General features: G+C 38.4%; 1 protein-coding gene and 2 long non-coding RNA genes across 7 annotated transcripts; all 3 read right to left on the reverse strand.

Annotated features, from left to right (window-relative positions):
• Positions 1 to 4,498: 4,498 nt before the first annotated feature.
• On the reverse strand, positions 4,499 to 8,650 carry LOC114169590 (ethylene-responsive transcription factor RAP2-7). 5 transcript variants are annotated; one of them, XM_028054821.1, is made up of 10 exons: positions 7,655 to 8,650; positions 7,448 to 7,473; positions 7,283 to 7,313; positions 7,074 to 7,161; positions 6,842 to 6,987; positions 6,561 to 6,605; positions 6,344 to 6,447; positions 6,112 to 6,236; positions 5,616 to 5,729; positions 4,499 to 5,036 (listed from the first exon to the last, which is right to left on the reverse strand). In XM_028054821.1, exons 1-10 carry the CDS (start codon positions 8,155 to 8,157, stop codon positions 4,767 to 4,769), a joined length of 1,452 nt encoding a protein of 483 aa, XP_027910622.1. In that variant the 5' UTR covers positions 8,158 to 8,650; the 3' UTR covers positions 4,499 to 4,766. The 5 variants fall into 5 exon arrangements, with proteins under 5 accessions (XP_027910622.1, XP_027910621.1, XP_027910625.1 ...); XM_028054820.1 differs by having other exon boundaries at positions 4,499 to 5,039; XM_028054824.1 differs by lacking the exon at positions 6,561 to 6,605.
• Positions 8,651 to 12,264: 3,614 nt separating this feature from the next.
• On the reverse strand, positions 12,265 to 14,012 carry LOC114168516. Its single transcript, XR_003600687.1, has 3 exons — positions 13,931 to 14,012; positions 13,762 to 13,830; positions 12,265 to 12,382 (listed from the first exon to the last, which is right to left on the reverse strand). It is a non-coding gene; the product is annotated as an uncharacterized LOC114168516 (long non-coding RNA).
• Positions 14,013 to 19,057: 5,045 nt separating this feature from the next.
• LOC114168637 lies at positions 19,058 to 20,805 on the reverse strand. Its single transcript, XR_003600739.1, has 3 exons — positions 20,724 to 20,805; positions 20,555 to 20,623; positions 19,058 to 19,175 (listed from the first exon to the last, which is right to left on the reverse strand). It is a non-coding gene; the product is annotated as an uncharacterized LOC114168637 (long non-coding RNA).
• Positions 20,806 to 21,700: the final 895 nt, after the last annotated feature.

The following is a 21,700-nucleotide window of genomic DNA, read 5'->3' on the forward strand; positions in this document are numbered from 1 at the left end:
TAAAGATAATTGAATCAATAACTCAATGCAAAAAAATAAACCTAATTGAATACCTATAGAAAAAGTTATACATTAAACAAGTGACAAAGGTCAAAACTGTTAATAACCTAATATATGGGAACCTTACAAGAAAACTGCTTTAACCATTGACTTTCAAAAATATATCAGAATGGTCAAAACAAAGCATCAAATGTCTATGATATGCTGTAAAAGTCTCAGCTTAATCCAACAGTTCAGAAGCAAGAATTCAAATTTTTTTGATATGATTCAGAGCTTGAAAAACCAACTCGTCTAGTGAGGAAAACTCATTGTCAAAATTAATTTTGTCTGCGTAACGCATAAATGCAAATTCTGCACATTTTGACAGTGCCAAAAGAACCAAACTCATTACAAGCTTCATACAAGTTACAACCACACTATTTGTGTCAAAGAACTCAAACCAACTAACATTACCATATATGTAGTTCATATTAAAACATGCAAATTGTGGATTCTTCGTCTCATACTCATAAAGACCAAATTAAACTCACCCATTACAATTACATCACAAAAGCCAGCATTAATTCCAAATAAAAAAAAACACGAAATTCATCACATAATAATTGGAGTTTTACCCTCTATCGCTTTGATTGAAGTTCTTGAAGTCTACTAACACAGTTTTACAGCTTCTACCCATGAAACTCATAAAAAAAGAACACATGAATTGAGTACATAGTTAGACACCCAAACATGCAGGGAGTCCATTGGAATGAAAATGAACCGCATGCAACACAACAAAAAATAAGAAATTGAAATGTGCAAATTGAACATCAAAGGAAGCGAAAATTTTGATTTATCCAAATGAAAATTTTGTTTAGTTAAATTTGAAGAGAGCTTCGTTGTGATCATAACCCCAAACTTTGATGATGATTGAGATGAAATATGAGTGAGAAGAAATATGAGTGAGAAATTGAATAAAGAAAATGGAGGTCCGTAGATGAAAATGAGTTTTAAAGTATTTTTATATAATGTTAATGATAATTAGTATTCTTATATAAATACCGAAAAATATTTCAAATTATCAATTGAATCTAGTAAAATATGTTAACTAAAGTGTATGATTGGAAAGGTAGAAGATGGGAGAATGAAAACAAATGTTTTTTTTATTATATTTCTAGTTTAAAAAGTTAAAGTATGAAAAAAAAGTTTAGAGTTCAAATGTACGGTTTAATCTTTGAAAAAAAATTTGGCAGTGGTGATTTATAAATATGAAAAGATTAAATTACTTTAATTTTTTTTCTCACTTTCTTCCTTCAACCAAACAAATTATTAAACACCTGATATTTGATATGTTAAACTTTATCCTATTCTGTATTATAAGAGTTGTTAAAAAAACCGTTTTTATCTCTTGTATATAATATAATAATGTAGCATCATATAATATAAATAATTTTAATTTATTGAACAATAAAACGGCATGACCAAACTTTTAAAACAAAATAAAATCAAATAAACAAAGAATAATATAGCATTTTTCTACTTCAACAAAACATTTTAATCATTTAACATTTTTTTTATTAATTATAGTGTTCATAAGTTTTAAAAATATTTGAAAATGACTTTTTCTCACCACTTAGTAATTATATGATATCCATTTAATTATTTAAATGTAGAAAATGGTGTAAGAAATACATATTTTGTGATAAGACTTCAAAAATTAGAGACAATAATGTATTCAACCTAATGGCAATGTAACATTCTCCAAATTTAATCCTTTAGATAATTATTACCTAATCAAACTTCACTTATATTCTGACAAGCCAAATTAAAAATGACAAAAAGATTTCTAAAATATCATGTAGTCACTAAAAACTTATTAACTACTAATTTATTTTAATATAGACACTAGCTCGGTAACTAAAATTTGCGACAATAATCTTTTAATAATATAAAATCACATTAAATTTTATTATTTTACCCTTTATTTAACTTCATTACAGGTATATTTATAATTTTCTTTCAAAATATTTATCCTAGTTTGAATTAAGAAAAAGAAGAAGAGATTGTTTGAATTAAGAAAAAGAATATGAGAGATGAGAGGAAAGTTTCTAGTTTGATGTTATGGATATTTATGGATAGGATAAAATAATTTTTTATATTAATATATTTAAAAAATAAAAATTTTAAAAATATGTGGTATAATTTTTTTTTTAAAATATAAATTTTTTAATAAAAAATTACTGAAAAATTAAATAAAAAAAAATTATATTTCAAAAATGAATTATACTAAAATAATTAATGTACAAAATATTATAATTTAAAACATATCAATACAATATTGAATTAAATTGTTTTATTTTATTTTATGTTTTTATTTAATTACATAATAAGTTAATAAAATATTAATAATATAATTATTAAAAATTTATAGAAAAATTATAGTTTATCTTTGTAATAGTAAGTATTAATATATCATAATCTATTATAATTTTTTGTCAAAATTGATTAGGATTGGACTATCTTATTAATATTTATGTTTTTAATTTATCATAAAAAAAAGTATAATAGATGTGTATTAGACAAGTGTTTGGCAATCTCCTTTTTCCATTTTTTTTTTCATTTCAATTTTGGGAAGTTAAGTGCATATTGGTTCCTCCGCGAATATGATTTCTATAAGTACAAACAGAAGTTAAATGTTGAATCTATCCATCTTTGTTATTTTATCTGAACATATTCACTCCCTAGTTTTGTTATATGTAGATATCAGTAAAAGATTAATTTCATTCTGGAATGGATTTGCTATATAAAAAATGAGAAATATATAGAAATATAAAAAATAAAAGCAATAAGTGCTATAAAATATATATATATATATATATATATATATATATATATATATATATATATATATATATATATATATATATATATATATATATATATATATATATATAATACGAGTGAAAGAATCAACAAGTCCTACCCATCACCGGCAAAAAAAACAAAAATAAAAATCTAAATGTTACGATTTACCTCAACTATTAAATAGAGTATTTAGAATGAATATAAAGTTGTTACATTTGTGGTGCAAATTGAATTTGTCAATTTATGAAAATGACATGGTTTGTTAGCTTTAGTTGGCAGCAGCCAGAATTGCAGTAATAGCTTAGAGATGGAAGAAGTGGAGAATATGGTCTCCATTTTGATAGATGCCCATACCAGAACATATCCATTCACATACCAATCACCATAAATCATATTTTATTTGTTAACTTTTTCATATTCCCACAAAAGAGATTAATTTCACACATATAAAATAGAAAAAAAAAAATTAGCCAAGTTCATCTTGCATTGTAAATAAACAACGTGGTTGCATTAAAATTTTGCAGGGCACATTTTTCGTTGACAATAACAATTCAAACAACAGAGCCGCAATTGTTTACCTGAAGAAAACATAGAGTCTAGATTTATTGCAATCACGTTACTAAAGTCAGGGAAATGAAAAGAAAAGCAATGTATATAAGATTGTTATTTTGTCTTCTTATACCGAAAAAAAAAAAGTATACTAATAATTTATGTACCCATATTATTTCTCTCTATTTTAAAATATGTATATAATTTGTGATTTTATTATGTATTGTCGCTTTCTTATTATATTTCGAGTTGACAAAACTCCTCTTATGCCATACCGTCAACTGGAAAAGCTGTAACGAACTATTGTATTTCACAGAAAAAAATGATTTAAACTCTCTGGGTAGCAATGTAACATGAAGTTGAATACATTTATGTTTTTTACCATTCTATATACAGAAAGATGTGATCTGACAAGTGTCCTAATGGAGCTGCCTCACAGGGTTTGAGGGGTTGAAACTAGGACACTGTACCCTAGGACCAGGAAAAACAGAGACTTTGTCATTGACTGCACATTTGTGAGTGTACAATATAAATAGTAACACCATTGTTCAATTCCCCATAGGTTTAGGTTTGGTCTGCTCCACTTATGTAATAGCTATCAAATTTGAATGAAACTGCTCTGTTACCAATTTAGTAACTTGTCAACTTGACAAGTGTAATATAACTTTTGTCACTCATTGGACCAAAGACCCATCCTCGCTGCTACAAAGTTGCAGAATGACTCACTACTAATCACAATACAGTTCTATTTTTCTCTCCTCTTTATCATTTTGATATGATGGGTCAGAAAATATCACCATCACCCAACCACAATATTAATGACCATTAGGAAGATCAAGAAAAGAAAACTTAAAAAGAATAGTGTTTTCAATTCTAAACATTTTTTTTAGGTTTGTTTCATTTTCCAGGATAAAATATTAGCAAGGTTAATGTCGCCAAATGAATATGATTTAACTTGCCATTCTGAAAACGACAAACCTGACCTGGTGAAGAGATCCAAATCCCACCGGCAATATTCACAATATACTAAACAACGAAAACAAAAATACTTAACTTTTATCCATTTATGGGATGCACAACTAGTGCACCTATAATCTCAAAGATAGGTGAGCAAGCCATTAAGCAATTTTGATTCCCGTCAAACTTGAGAAAAACAGCTACATCGTTTTGCTAGTGCACTAAAAGTAGCATTTTGCGTGAGATGATTTATCACAACAGGGGGCATTATAGGGGGCATTATAGTTTAAGCAAAGAGGTAGCAATTAGGAGTCGAATCAAATCTCAGTATACACCAATCAGTTACTGAATTATACAAAGAATTTTGAGCGCAAACACTTTTTGTGGTTTGGCTTTAACGTGTAGAACAAGATCCGCTACAGTGGTGCCTGAGGGGGCTTAACCTGGTAATAGTATTCAGATGAATGTGTGCTTGATGAAGTAAAACAGAGACTTTGGGGATTGGAGTTCATAGATCTTGTTGGAAAGGTGGCAGTGGGAGGAAAGGTGGCTGAAATTGAGAATCCTGATGATGCTGCTGCAGCTGAGAACGTTGGTACTGGGGTAGCATTGACCTGGGCATGTGTTTGCCATGCCCAATTGGGGACTCCTTTCAAATGGTCCGTGTTCGTTCTTTCTGTTTTTTCCTGCTAAATTATTGACAATCTTTTACAGTCTTAAATAGTCACATACAAAACTACATGCCACAATTATAATAATTGTTTACTCTCAAAGTTCAATGTACAAATAATGTTACAAGAATAAAATGAACCTAACAGAACATCCGGCGAAAATCACACAATATTGTGATGGTCTATGTTTTCAAACTCAAGCCATACTCTAACCTTACTTTAGGAATATATTGACCATCCATTACCGAACAGAAAATAGAAAATAAACCGTGTCAAAGATTGACCGTTCCAGGTAATGCTTTTGAGACATATTTTGGACAAATTCATTTTTGTTAACAGAATAAGTAAACATGGTACACACACATATATAAACAGAATACCGCTCCAATGACAAAAAATACACCAAAAGGTTGTATATATTAATCAGTAAATCCTGATCATAAACAACCAAATTTTGCCATGAATTACCACATTTAAAAGTGAAGCATTCATCAGTATTCTAATGAAAATGGAGATCCTAGCAAGAAAACAATTGTAAATGTTTTAAATGAAGTACCTAATAAAGAAACAAGAAATGAACACTATGTGGATTACCTCATTGGGAAAGAAACTAGGACACATTCCATTCCATACAGAAGGACAATCTTCACTCACAACCAGTCTTTTCAAAGATGGATTACCAACTCCTGAATTAACATTGGTTTCCATCTGCAAATAAAGGGAACCATGCCAATTATGATTACTAAATTGCACGTCTAGAGTTAATTAAAAATACCAAAGACCTACAGTTCTACAAAGATCAATGAAGTCAAAGGAAAACAGGATGTAATTAGCTACATGTGAACCTATACAACCGGTCTTTATCGAGACAAACATTTTGTCAATGGGTATCATGATATGAAGAGTTTTTATTAAAATAAGTTCGTTTGTTTTACTCTTTTCCCACTTTCCAATTTTGATTCAAATGCCATAAATTCAACTGAACAGGTATTCAAGCTAGCCCCAACTTGAGAAAAACAAAGTTATTCACCTCCATTCCATATAATTTAGAAGAAACCTAAAATAAACAAATACGTAAGTTCACTTATACCATTGATCTTATTCCACCATGCGTGTTGTAATGGACAGAGGGGAACTGAAGTTGCTGCCAATTTTCTTTGGGACCAGTTCCTGGGGTTGCTATGCCCAAATTGAGATCAAGATTATGATTGCCAACTGTGTTCAAAAAAATATAACCGGATTTCAGAAAAGGAACATTTTTTCATTAAGAAGTTCACTTGGGAATTAAAAAAAATAGAACATATTTGCCATAATAGTGTTACCTTCATTAATGGCTGCAGATTTCATCTCTCCTTCGTATGTACTTGGCTCAAAATTGGTCACTGCTTCCCTTCCGTTACATTTGATAGCTGCCTTGTCATAAGCCCTGCTTTAAGAAAATCAAAAGGGAGATACGTGTTGGATTGAACCAAATGAGTTTCGATAATTCAGTGTAATAAATTCAGTACAGGAAGAAAGTAATTCATGTAACATTAGGACCTTGCAGCTTCTACTTCGCTGTCGAATAATCCAAGATATATATACCTGCATGAAAGCATTGCAATCTCTATAACTAAAATACCTTCCAATCGTTTCGTTGAAAACATGCATCTTACATCTTAGACATGTTTCTCCAAACATGGAAAAATGCATAAAGATGCATTAACACCTAAGCTGAAACCAATTCGATTTTGCTGACAAAATAGGCACTCGAATTCATAACATCTAGAATAGTCATAGTACATCACTACTTAAGTTAATGTATAAAAGTAGGTCCTCACTTTTTGCCAAGGAATTGTCCCATTCGAGCTTCCCACCGGCCACACTTGTGGAGAGTAACTCCTCGGTATTTAGAACTTCCTCTTGAGAAACCAGTACTTTGGCGGCGCAGTATATGTACGAATTCCTCCTTGGACAAATTCTTCATCTGTCCATAGGTAAGAAAAAGGTTAAAAATCAAATCATAAGCACCATCTAGTTTCAATGTCCATCAAGTCTTCTGAGTTTTCTAACCTGTCTCAGATCATCCTCATAATCACTCAGATTGAAATTGATGTCAGCATCAACTCCCCTGAACTTAATAGCAGCTCGATCATAGGCTCTAACATTGAAAACCCCAAGTCAGTTGACGAGCAGAGGAATATCCTCAAAATAAAAAAAACGGTGGATCGTTTCATGAACCCAAATTTATGAGAAAGAGAACCAAAAGCACAAAGCTCTACCTAGCAGCAGCATGAGCCGTGTCAAATCCACCTACAAGTTCAAATACCAATTCCGTCAAAAGATGCTTAAAATAGTAAACCATAGAATAAGATTTCAAATAGTACAAAAACTATGTACCCTAAAAACACCGAAATTCACAAAATTCATAAATTCAAAATCCATACCCAAATAGACTTGTTTCCCGCAATCCCTACACCAAATAATTACAAAAATAGACCAAAAGAACATAAAGTCAGATGCAATTCAACCATGAATCACCAAAACCAAACTTCACACAAACTTATATTCCCTTCCCCGTAAAAAGGGATGAAAACGCAACTAAAACGAAACCAAAGCGAGCTAAATTCATATCACTACCAAAATTCACTAACCAGATGTGCGATTCCCATCTTCCCGTTCTTCTATAAAAGGTAACCCCTCTGTACTGTGAGCTTCGAGACCTTGGTCCTCTCCTACTCTTCTTCGCCGGTTGCTGAGTCTGAGTCTGACTCTGAGGCTGCGGCTGAAGCATCTTTATCTCACTGTTCCCTCCCTCACGATCGAACGCGAGATCCACGAAACTTTTTCTCGCCGAAAACGACGACGTTGCCACTCCTCCACTCGCCGGAAACAGCTCCTTCGTTATGACGTCGTTCGCGCCTTCCACTTTAAGGATATCGAAATTGAAGGTGTACACGTCATCAGCGCGCGTGGAGCACGAGTCCTCGTCGCAACCGCCGTTACTGGACCCGTCCGCATTCACCACAGAGGAATTAGAAGTCCCTGATTCCGCCATTTGGTTCCGCGAACCTTCAGGAAACTCCTCTAACGGCAACGGCGAGTCGCCGTCACGAGCCGAATCGGTCCACTCCGCATTGAGATTAAGATCTAACATCGTCGCGTTAATATTTAGTTACACCGTTCAAGACGTTAACTAACTAAACAACCAAACTAACTATTAAATTTCGCTTTTCTCTTTTATAATTCCTAAGGTTTTCTAACGTCAGTCAAGGCTTATTGAACTACGCTTCCACGTCACCGGCGACGGTGTTTCCGGCGAAGAAATGGATCCGATCGAAAACAACCGAATGTAAGCGAGCTAGCGATCGAGAAAGAGAGAGAGAGGAAAAGAAAAGTCAAGAAGAAAACGGAATCGCTTTTAGTTTTCCGATTCGTTCGGTCTTTGTGACGACGCCGGGTAAATTTTCCGAGGACCGGAAAAGGAGGAGTGAGAGGAAGGAACCGATGGAAGGAGTGAGAAGAGAGCAACGCGAACCCACTTCGCCGGCGATGAGTTCATTGTCGCCGGAGAAAGTGAAAGCATCGCCGACTATTGGATTCCATGGAAGAGAGAGAGAGGTGCGAAGAAACACTTTCTTTGTACTGAGACTAATTTCAAGAGGGAAGGAATATATAAACATTTTCTCTCTCATGATGAAGACCCGTTGGTTCGGTTACCGGTCACCGATATTACAATAGGAATAGATATTTTTCCTCGCTCTTTCTCTCTCTACGAGGGGTCACCGTCTTGTTGAAGGAACTATCCGCTTTGTTGAATTTTTTTTTTTTTTTAATTTTGGATGTGAGAGTTATGAGAAGAAAAAAAAATACTGAACCATTAATATGGTGAATGACATGATTACAAAGGTATTTATGTCTGAGTGGTAACTTGTTCAGTTATTTTTAGTAATTTAAATGTTTAACTTCTGCTTCATTCATTTTCAATCGGAGCCATGTTTTTAAAAACTAATCCTTGGCTTTATAGAATAAATTTAAACAATGTTGATCGCAACATTTTCTTTATATGATTCAGAATTTCTAGTACATAAGATATAAAAAAAATTATAATATCAAAATGATTATTTTTCCTTTAGATACGATAGTAAATTTGTCGATTTTTAAGATATTTAAATATATTAAATTTGAATAGTAAAGTTTTTAATAACATAGTTAATATCATAATATATATATATATATATATATATATATATATATATATATATATATATATATATATATATATATATATATATATATATAATATTAGCCATTGAATCTTTAATCATATATTTTTAAAAAATTTGAATAATGTAATGCTTCATTATAATTTGACGTGTAATATTTTGTTTCAGTAACATAAAATTAATAAAATAAAATATTTCATAATAATATTTATGTAATTCATAATTTAAAGAATTGTTATTATAGTTATTATAAGATATAATCATAATAAAATGAGATAAAAAGACATAGTTTTAACGAATCTATGGTACAACAAATAATTAAGAATTTTTATGAAGACTCTAGGAACGAAGGAAAAACAACCTAACAACAATACGATAACAACTCATATCTTCCATGACTGAGATAGATCAAACAAGACAGAATCACAAAATAAGAGTAAACTAATCTTGCAAAAAGGTTATTCTGATGACCAATAAATCATATACAAATTAAGCATGGATGAATACAATGAATCATATATATGCACACGAACAACTAATAATAAACTCAATTATCTGGATACATGACAATGATGTCAGACCTAGTGTAGGTGTGCACTTGTGGTGGTTCCTAGGTTATGCAGAGCTTGGCCTTAAGGGGTTATCACTCAACCACACACAGAGTAGGTCTCTTTCACCCCTAGGACCAAATAAGTCCAATGACTATGACCTCTTGCGACTCTCACCACCTAACCTATTACTTGAGTGTGAATAATTATTAGAGTTCAGGATACCTCATTCTTGAACCTCCACAAGTAAAGTCATACACTAACAATACCACCACATTCATCACCGCAAAGAATTTCTTCTTTGAAATTCCTTAAACATCATTAACATCATACATGGTCACACAAAAATTTCACCTTAAACTCATAACAATTCATAGTCATAACGTAAATAACAATTCATAACATGTTTTATGTATCCCAATTAGAAAGTACATTTCCAATCGTAATCATGTCTTAAAGTTTAATAATGTGCATGTGAGGGAGGAATTTGTTTTTAGACTATGTAAATTTGGATTGAGGATTATCAAATCAACCAACTCAGAGATAAGGCTACCAAGATTAATGGTGTCAAAGTGGATCAACATGACTCACAAAGGTTGTCTCACCGTGGATCGAGTTAAAAAAGGGTCAGTTCAACTTGACTCACTTTTTAGTGAGTCACAAATTTTGTAATCTGATTTGACTCACTACGAGTTTATGGATTAGTGGGTTGACTCACCTATGAATCTTTTCTTTTTGTAATTTATTTTATATATTTATTGTAATATAATGAAAGTGATTAACTCGATTTATTTTGAAAGTGTTCATGTAATTCTTCAAATATTATTTTAAAGATAGTAGTTGAAAATAAAAGTACTGACGTATATGACTTGACAAACAAATAAATTAAGCATCCAAACTATTCAAACATTATTGAATAACAATCTAGTATTTAAAAAGATCAAAACCTATATAATTAGAAATAATAGACAATTATATTAAAAAAAAACTTATAAACAAAATGGTAAAAATATTAACAAAGTGTTGTTGTTAGTGGGTTATTGGTCAGCTCACCTTCAATGCAGCTAAAATCCTTTTAACACGTGTGTTAGGTGAGCTAGGTTCATTTCAACCCACATTTAAATAAATTGAAATTTTTATAATCCAATTCGGCTCGAACTCGTGGTGAGCTAAGTTGCCTCACGGGTGAAAACCCTTTTAACATCTCTAATCAATATGACGATAGTAGTTTGGGATGTTAGGTCAGGTAGTATTTCTTTCTTGGTAAGTGAATTTTTGAGAATAAAATTTTCTCTTATGTAAAGACCAAGTTAATTTGCTTAACAAAATAAATGGTTTAATTGAGATGAAGTGTGAATATTTTATAATTTAAGTCAAAAAACTAATAAATAAAAAATTTAGCAATTTAAACTTCTCTTCCTAAAAAATACTATCTCTTTAAAACAATTTTTTTTTGTCTCTCTAAATTTGGTGTTTATCCTTTCTTAAGTCCAATTTCACCTTAAAAATCCTATTGAAAAATAGAACAATTTTACCATATTAGAAATAATTTTTTAGTAAGTTTATTTTTACTTTTTTTTTTCTTGACTTGGTTTTAAGTGAAAGTTTACACGTTTAGGGATAGTGTTTTACATGTGTTGATGATCTTGGGAGATGAATATTCAATTAGTTCATAAGTGTGATGGTATGTTTAAATTGTTAATCAAGGTATTATATTTGGATCTTTAGCTTTCCAGAGAAGATACAAAAGTTGGGAGTTTAAGTTTAATTAAGCAAATTCTAAAGGTAGGGAAAATTAGGTATAATTTTCATAGTACACAATATTGAGTTTTGATCACAAATTATACTTTGTCTCATAAATTATGCAAAATCATTGGTTATATTTGTTTGATCTCTACTGATAGTTAAGGTAATTGAACATGTTTAGTTTTTAGGAATTGTCAATTGTATTTGTTAGAACGGAAAAATAACATTGATATGAAATTAACCTCTACGCTCTACTTATTATTGCTTTGTAAATTTTAAAATTCTTAAAGCTTCTTAAAAATCAATATTAGCTATATAAAAGCAATATTTTTTTTATTTAATAAACACAAGTGATAATTATTATAATCAAAAAATATGTTAATTTATATTAGTTATTAATAGTTTGAATAGATTTAAAATTATTAATACTAAGATTATAATTCTTTTTGTTATATTAACAAGAAAATATGTAAATGCTTGACGTATTATAAGTCAATTATTTATGCTTTAAATTTTAGTGGCTTTAAAATATCAAGTTGATTTAACTATTTTACAAAGAAATTCACTTCAAATCACGAATTGTAACGTCCCATTTAATTAATAATCGAAATTAAAGGAAACGTCACGCGATAATAGTACTGCAGAGTAATCTTGGGGTCCCTAACACAACCCCTACGAAACTAGGCACACCACGATGCCAACAAAACAGGATAGCTGAATACGAATACAACGTAGAATGTAGCGTAGAAATACGGAAAGAAATACATGGGCCATAGCCCTAAATAAAACACAAGAAACTCCAGCCCAGATGGCTAAGCTGCGGAATCCCCATTCGCTTGTTGACCATGAGAACCTCGCCCAACTGCTCCCATCAACCAAGTTGATGATCATCGCAAGGAAAACGGCCACATACAACACAGACATACAACAAAACGGGTAAGCTAGAGCCAATCAACATATTCAACATGCAATCAAATACATTTATCCTCATCTCATCCACATAGCAATCAAACATGTTATGACTCTTCATTCAATACACTACGACTCGACTCGACTCGACTCATCCGGATACGTATAACTTGGTCGGATTCAGCGGATGCTTGCACTTGTGTGGGTACCCCTGCTCGAACCTGAGCTGCTCGATCCTGAGCCATGTATTACCAGTGTTGCAATGAATCAAATCTCCCCCACCACAAGGTTAGCCCTTAGTGAGTTTCAGGCCTCCTGCTACTCCCACCACCAGAGTCAGTCCGCTCTAAGTGAGACTAACTGGCTCCTCGGAGTGTCAGGATGCAACCTTACCTTGAATCCTTACCTAGTTATACAGATGGGGCACCACCATGAACACCCACTAGCAGGGGCCATGGAATTACGTCCCGACCACTGAAGCGCAACCCCAGAGGTCTCACCGAGAGACCCCAAGGAATTACACGCTGACACGGACCAACATTCATAAAACAACATTAGGAGAATATCGAAAACATATTTACAACCTCATACTCATCCATGAGATCTATTCCTCATACGCCTCACATTTTGAATCCATACCTCTGATCATCACCACCCCGATGAGTCTGGGGCCTCGTCTCATATTCATACCATGTTCCTTTAGTTCCAAACCGTATACTCATTTCACATGCTAAGTCCCCACCACACTCATCATTCATCATTTATGAATCATGTCATACATATATAGCAACCCATTAGGCATATATTCATACATCAGTACATGCATCTTATCATAACAGTCATGCCCAAACAAATCCAAGCACAAGAGGACAAAAACGCAATCCAACCCACTCTGTCTCGCCCAAATCCCTCGCTCAGGCTGAAGGGTCTCGCTCAGGCGAGACAGGCTCGCTCAGGCGAGCCCCCCCTTCGCCTAGGCGAGGATTCGAAGAAAACAAGGGCCTGGGCAACGCGGGATCTCGCTTAAGCGAGATCCCTCTCGCTTGGGCGAGTTGCCTGCTCGCTCAAAAATTGAGCGAGCCGCCCGGGCGACGTTTCGCACAAAAAACTTAGGCGAGCTCCCTGTTTCATCTCGCCTAGGCGAGATGGACTCGCTTGGGCGAGATTAACAGGTCTCGCCACTGTTCTTCACTGTACGGCCATGATTTCCGGCCAAACATCACATGCAAGGTACTCTCACACACCCAAACGACAGATCCCACCATACATTCAACAAATAATGCACAAACCATTCAAAAAGAGACTCGAAACCATAACCCTAACTTCCCGTACCTGGAAAGGAGCTAACGGACTTTGACGCGGAACTTTGGGGGCACAGAAGCTCGAGTGATGGACCTAGAACTGGCAGAACAGCGGTGGGCACAATTATATTCGGACTTAAACGGCGGAAAACGAATGTAAAGCCCTAGGAGGTAAGCACGAGAGGTTTAAAGTTACTTACGTGAGAGTCGAACGGAGCCCTAGCGGAAAGGGATGACGGCTGCAGCTCCAAGCAAGGACGAGGTGCCTCTGAAAAGTGTAGGGTACCCCTTAGGTTTAGGGCAGACCTAAGGGTATATGTGTTTGGGCTGGCCTTAGGCCCAACTACAAGTACGGCCCACTGACATTAGGGCTGAAAAAGAAAAAAATAAAGAAAATGGGCCTTACATTCTCCCCAACAAGAAAATTTTCGACCTCGAAAATAAAGACTCACCAGGTAAACAGATGTGGATGTGATTTTCTCATGTCCTCCTCTAACTCCCAAGTCGAGTCGCCTGTCCTCCGATCCCAGATGACTTTGACAAGACTGACGGTCTTTCCACGACGTTCCTCCACCTTGCTATCCTCAAGAGCGATGGGTGGTACTTCCACTGTGAGATCTTCCCTGATCTGTATATCCTCCGCTTCCAACACGTGAGCCGGATCGAACACGTACTTCCTCAGCTGTGATACATGGAATACTGGATGAAGGTTCGCCAACTGCGGGGGTAAGGCTATCTCATAAGCCACTGGTCCAATCCTCCTCGTGATCTGATACGGGCCAAGGAATTTGGGTGAAAGCTTCCTGGAGCGGAGAGCCCTTCCCACGCCCGTGGTTCGGGTCACCCTCAAGAACACATGATCTCCTGCTGCAAACTCCAACGGCCTCCTCCTACGGTCTGCATAGGCCTTCTGTCTACTCTGCGAAGCCAACATCCTATCTCTCACCATCCTCACCTTCTCGGTGGTCTGGGCTAATAACTCGGGTCCGACCAACACTGCCTCTCCATCCTGATACCAACAAAGAGGAGTCCTACACCTCCTGCCGTAAAGAGCCTCGTATGGCGCCATGCCAATGCTTGCATGAAAACTGTTGTTGTAGGTGAACTCTATCAAAGGCAACACTTCATCCCAAGCTCCCAGGTGATCCAATATGCAAGTCCTCAACAAATCCTCTAACGACTGGATCGTCCTCTCAGACTGGCCATCGGTCTGAGGGTGATACGCTAAACTCATGGTGAGCTTGCTACCCATAGCACTCTGTAACGTCTGCCAAAATCGGGACGTGAACCGCGGGTCTCTGTCGGAAACTATGCTCGAAGGTACTCCATGCAACCTCACAATCTCTTTGACGTACAGCTGGGCCAACTTGGCCATGGACATCCTCAAGTTCATCGCCAAAAAGTGAGCACTCTTGGTCAACCGATCCACTATCACCCAGATGGTGTCATGTCCCCTGAAAGTCCGTGGAAGATGAGTCACAAAGTCCATGGAGATGCTATCCCATTTCCACACCGGTACCTCCAACGACTGTAGAACGCCACCGGGTCTCTGATGCTCCACCTTCGCCTTCTGACACGTCAGACATGCGGATACAAACTGAGCCACATCCTTCTTCATCCCCTGCCACCAAAAAGTTTCCTTGAGGTCTTGGTACATCTTAGTCATGCCAGGATGCAAGCTAAGACGACTCTTGTGTCCTTCCTCAAGGATCAACTTTCTCAGCCCAGCATCATCCGGTATACATACTCTGCCTCGAAACCTCAGTATGCCATCATCACTCACAGCAAAGTCTCTAGCCTCGTCTGATCCAAGCTGTTCTCTAACTCTGTTCAGACTAGCATCCATCAACTGTCTCTCTCTGATCGAGCCCAAGAAGTCACTAGAGATAGTAAGGGTACTACACCTAATGGACTCGGACTCCAACTCCACCTGTATCCTCATGTCTCTGAACTTCTCTAGTAGCTCTGCCTCTTTTATCATGAGATGTGCTGCGTGTACCGTCTTCCTACTCAGAGCATCTGCCACCACATTCGCCTTCCCTGGGTGATATAGGAGTTCAAAGTCGTAGTCCTTCAGGAACTCCATCCACCTCCTCTGCCTCATGTTAAGCTCCTTCTGGTCAAACAAGTACTTGAGGCTCTTATGATCGCTGAACACTCGGAACTGAGCACCATAAAGGTAGTGCCTCCAGATCTTCAAGGCAAAAACTATAGCCGCCAACTCCAGGTCATGAGTGGGATAGTTACGCTCATGTACCTTAAGCTGTCGTGAAGCATACGCCACCGCCTTCTTCTCCTGCATCAAAACACATCCAAGTCCAAGGCGGGAGGCGTCACAGAAGACTTCAAACGGTTTTCCGACATCCGGAATCACAAGTATCGGTGCACTGGTCAGTCTCTTCTTCAGTTCCTGGAAACTCTCCTCACACTTATCCGTCCAAGTGAAGGGTTGGTCCTTCCGGGTAAGCAAAGTCAGAGGCGCCACTATCTTGGAGAATCCCTCTATGAATCTCCTATAGTAGCCTGCTAACCCCACAAAGCTCCTAATCTCTGTGGCTGACTTAGGATTTTCCCACTTTATCACTGCCTCTACCTTTGCCGGATCCACTGCAATCCCCTGTGCTGATATCACATGCCCCAAAAACTGAACTTCGTCCAACCAGAACTCACACTTGGACAACTTGGCATACAACTGCTTCTCTCTCAAAACACCAAGCACCAACCTCAGGTGTTCTGCATGCTCCTCCTGAGTCCTGGAATAGATAAGGATGTCGTCTATGAAGACCACGACAAACTTATCTAGGAAAGGTCGGAAGATCCTGTTCATGTAGTCCATGAACACTGCTGGAGCGTTGGTCACACCAAACGGCATAACCACATACTCATAGTGGCCATACCTCGACCTGAAGGCTGTCTTCTGTACATCGTCGGCCTTTACCAAAATCTGATGGTACCCTGATCGCAGATCTATCTTCGAAAACACTGAAGACCCATGCAACTGATCCATCAAGTCGTCAATCCTCGGGAGCGGGTACTTGTTCTTGATAGTCATCTTATTCAGCTGCCTGTAGTCCACACACAGACGCGAACTCCCGTCTTTCTTCTTCACCAACAACGCTGGTGCTCCCCAAGGTGAAGTGCTGGGTCGGATGAACTGTTTCTCCATCAGGTCTTCTATCTGTTTCTTGAGCTCTACCAACTCTGCCGGAGCCATGCGATATGGGGCCATCGAGACCGGGCCTGTTCCTGGGACTAGATCAATAGAGAACTCCACTTCTCTACTGGGAGGCAACCCTGGTACCTCTTTTGTAAACACATCCACAAAGTCCTGGACGACTGGTATCACAGACGTCGTCTCTCCTCTCTCCATCTCCATGTGTGTGAAGATCACGTAGCACTGCGCACCGTCCTTTAGCTCTCTCATAACATCCTGGGAGGATACCAACTCATGCTCCTCCGAGTCGGGAAACAACAGCTTCTTCTGCCGACAATCTATCAGAATGCGATTAGCAGAGAGCCAATCCATCCCTAAGATCACCTCCAACTCCAGTAGAGGTAGGCAGATTAAGTTCACCTTGTACCTGCGCCCCTCTACCTCCACTGGAAGCCTAGCACACAAGGACGACGTCCTGACCAAACCCGACGCCGGAGTAGACACCGCAAGCTCACACTGCAGCTCGCGCACCGGCAGACCCAACCGTTCCACACATGCATTTGACACAAAAGAGTGTGTCGCTCCAGAATCATACAACACACAACAAGATACACCAGCTATCAAGCAGCAACCCATAACCAAGTTACCTGAGCCAGTCGCCTCTGCTCCTGACATGGCGTACACTCTGCCCGTCGCCTGAGGCCTGTTGCCTCTGTCTCTCCCCTGATGTTGCTGGGGTGCCTGAACTGGAGGTCGTGTCGCTGCCCTGGCAAGGTTGGGACAATCTCTCCCAAAGTGGCCTTCCCTGCCACAGTTGTTGCACCGACGGTAACCCTCCCTACGTGGACACGCATACCTCGGGTGGGGTCCTCCACATGAGTAACACCGAACTCGACCCTGCTGCGGAGGAAAGCTCCTAGACTCCTGAGGCTGATGGTGTGGTCTATCATACGGTCTCCTCCTCTCCTCATGTCTGGGCCTGGACCCAGATGGTCCACCAATCCTCTGGGGTGGCTGTGACTGCGGTGGGCGCTGGCCTTCCACCTCGCGCTTCATCTTCTCCATCACTCTGGCCTTCTCTACCAGAGCGGCAAAATCCTTGATGGACAAGGGTGCCACCATCAAGCGAATGTCACCGCGAAGCCCGTTCTCGAACTTCCTGCATCGCCACTCCTCATCGAGTGGTAGGGTGTAGAAACGGCTGAGGTGTTTAAACCTCTCAGCATACTCGGTGACAGTCTTCCCTCCCTGGGTCAACTGGAGGAACTCCACCTCCTTGGCGTATCGGATGCTGTCTGGGAAGTACTCGGAGAGGAATCTCTCCCTGAAGGTTTCCCATGTCACTGGGTCATCCCTCTCCTCCAGGATGGATCTGGTGCTGCTCCACCAATGCTCTGCCTCTCCCGTGAGCATATAAACTGAGAACGCCAACCTGTCCTCCACAGGGCACATCTTGGCGTCGTAGATGCACTCCAAGTCCTTCAGCCATTGGTCTGCGGCGTCAGGACTAGCCTTCCCATCAAACTTTGCTGGGTGGTGCTTCAAAAAGTCCTCCAAGCTCCACTCCCTGACCGCAGGTCGTGGCTCAGGACCAACCACAGGTGTCGTCGTCCTGCTCTCCTCCATCTGGCGGAGGGCCTCCATATGCTGCCTATGAGCATCCTCAGCAGCTACCCTTGCAGCCTCCATCTGCTGCATCACTGCCTGCTGCTGCTCAAGCGACGCCGCCTGTCGCTGCATAGATGCCTCGTGCTGCTGCATCATCGCAGCACTCTGCTGCGTCATAGCTGCTACCATCGCCTCTAAAGCTCTGGCGATATCTGGTGAGTCCCCCTGGGATGACTGAGAAGCTCGGCGAGGAGGTGCCATAATCCACTGGCACACAGAAAATCACTTGGTTAGACTCGACAAAGGCAAGAATTTAACTAAGAATACTCAGAAGACACAGAGAAAGCTAAGCGGACATCCAAGTCCACAGACCTAAGGAATGACCGCTCTGATACCATAAATGTAACGTCCCATTTAATTAATAATCGAAATTAAAGGAAACGTCACGCGATAATAGTACTGCAGAGTAATCTTGGGGTCCCTAACACAACCCCTACGAAACTAGGCACACCACGATGCCAACAAAACAGGATAGCTGAATACGAATACAACGTAGAATGTAGCGTAGAAATACGGAAAGAAATACATGGGCCATAGCCCTAAATAAAACACAAGAAACTCCAGCCCAGATGGCTAAGCTGCGGAATCCCCATTCGCTTGTTGACCATGAGAACCTCGCCCAACTGCTCCCATCAACCAAGTTGATGATCATCGCAAGGAAAACGGCCACATACAACACAGACATACAACAAAACGGGTAAGCTAGAGCCAATCAACATATTCAACATGCAATCAAATACATTTATCCTCATCTCATCCACATAGCAATCAAACATGTTATGACTCTTCATTCAATACACTACGACTCGACTCGACTCGACTCATCCGGATACGTATAACTTGGTCGGATTCAGCGGATGCTTGCACTTGTGTGGGTACCCCTGCTCGAACCTGAGCTGCTCGATCCTGAGCCATGTATTACCAGTGTTGCAATGAATCAAATCTCCCCCACCACAAGGTTAGCCCTTAGTGAGTTTCAGGCCTCCTGCTACTCCCACCACCAGAGTCAGTCCGCTCTAAGTGAGACTAACTGGCTCCTCGGAGTGTCAGGATGCAACCTTACCTTGAATCCTTACCTAGTTATACAGATGGGGCACCACCATGAACACCCACTAGCAGGGGCCATGGAATTACGTCCCGACCACTGAAGCGCAACCCCAGAGGTCTCACCGAGAGACCCCAAGGAATTACACGCTGACACGGACCAACATTCATAAAACAACATTAGGAGAATATCGAAAACATATTTACAACCTCATACTCATCCATGAGATCTATTCCTCATACGCCTCACATTTTGAATCCATACCTCTGATCATCACCACCCCGATGAGTCTGGGGCCTCGTCTCATATTCATACCATGTTCCTTTAGTTCCAAACCGTATACTCATTTCACATGCTAAGTCCCCACCACACTCATCATTCATCATTTATGAATCATGTCATACATATATAGCAACCCATTAGGCATATATTCATACATCAGTACATGCATCTTATCATAACAGTCATGCCCAAACAAATCCAAGCACAAGAGGACAAAAACGCAATCCAACCCACTCTGTCTCGCCCAAATCCCTCGCTCAGGCTGAAGGGTCTCGCTCAGGCGAGACAGGCTCGCTCAGGCGAGCCCCCCCTTCGCCTAGGCGAGGATTCGAAGAAAACAAGGGCCTGGGCAACGCGGGATCTCGCTTAAGCGAGATCCCTCTCGCTTGGGCGAGTTGCCTGCTCGCTCAAAAATTGAGCGAGCCGCCCGGGCGACGTTTCGCGCAAAAAACTTAGGCGAGCTCCCTGTTTCATCTCGCCTAGGCGAGATGGACTCGCTTGGGCGAGATTAACAGGTCTCGCCACTGTTCTTCACTGTACGGCCATGATTTCCGGCCAAACATCACATGCAAGGTACTCTCACACACCCAAACGACAGATCCCACCATACATTCAACAAATAATGCACAAACCATTCAAAAAGAGACTCGAAACCATAACCCTAACTTCCCGTACCTGGAAAGGAGCTAACGGACTTTGACGCGGAACTTTGGGGGCACAGAAGCTCGAGTGATGGACCTAGAACTGGCAGAACAGCGGTGGGCACAATTATATTCGGACTTAAACGGCGGAAAACGAATGTAAAGCCCTAGGAGGTAAGCACGAGAGGTTTAAAGTTACTTACGTGAGAGTCGAACGGAGCCCTAGCGGAAAGGGATGACGGCTGCAGCTCCAAGCAAGGACGAGGTGCCTCTGAAAAGTGTAGGGTACCCCTTAGGTTTAGGGCAGACCTAAGGGTATATGTGTTTGGGCTGGCCTTAGGCCCAACTACAAGGACGGCCCACTGACATTAGGGCTGAAAAAGAAAAAAAATAAAGAAAATGGGCCTTACACGAATTTCTATTAAAATGGAGATTTAACTTCATTTTACATATCTTACAATTAATTTTCTAGTTGTAATTTTTTTACCATAACCACCCTTTTTCAAAATCCGAGTCTCACAATTAAATCACGTCAACCTTTTAAGGCTTTTTTTTTTTTTTAATTTTGTACAGTGCAAACACGTTTTATATTTCTTTAATAGGAAATTAATTAGTTTTAAAAGCCATTCTCTTGAAATAGACATCTTTTGAAGAAATGATTAATATAAAGATATAAGTCAATTTTTTATGTTTTGAAATTAATTATAAATAGTTATATATTAAAACTGTCGACTTTTCTAATATTTATTTTTAAAATTACATCGTAATTGAATTCTGAGTTATTCACGTATAATTTTTTACTGACAACACATATTTATTAAACACGTACGTGTTTAAAAAATAAAATTAGGATGTACTATTTTGTTATTAATACGTGTTGTAGTACTTTAATAGATTTACAAAATTTTAGAGATAAGTTCCAATTATTAAGTGGATACGCTGAATAATTTTTACAAAAAATATGTAAAAAAATGAATAATGATGTTCTACATTGTTTGTTTCCAACATAATGTAGTGGGATTGGTGCATAATTTTATTTTCTAAATCTCTAAATTTATATAACGAAAAAGAATATTCATTAAGATGTAAGTGTTTAAATAAAGATTGGTATATTAAAGAATAAATTCATAGCTCCCAATTGGAACCTAATTAACATCATAACTAAGCAAAATTTTAATTA

This window comes from Vigna unguiculata, chromosome 11, assembly GCF_004118075.2.
Source record: "Vigna unguiculata cultivar IT97K-499-35 chromosome 11, ASM411807v1, whole genome shotgun sequence".
NCBI classification, from domain to species: Eukaryota; Viridiplantae; Streptophyta; class Magnoliopsida; order Fabales; family Fabaceae; genus Vigna; species Vigna unguiculata.

Bases quoted from the DNA above. Each gene is read 5' to 3' on its own strand.
- LOC114169590 (XM_028054820.1), bottom strand. From the start codon at position 8,157: ATGTTAGATCTTAATCTCAATGCGGAGTGGACCGATTCGGCTCGTGAC. The intron at 6,237-6,343 runs GTAACACTATTA...TTTTGAACACAG, and splicing joins ATCTGCAGCCATTAATGAAG to TTGGCAATCATAATCTTGAT. The intron at 5,040-5,615 runs GTAATCCACATA...TCAATAATTTAG, and splicing joins CTAGTTTCTTTCCCAATGAG to CAGGAAAAAACAGAAAGAAC.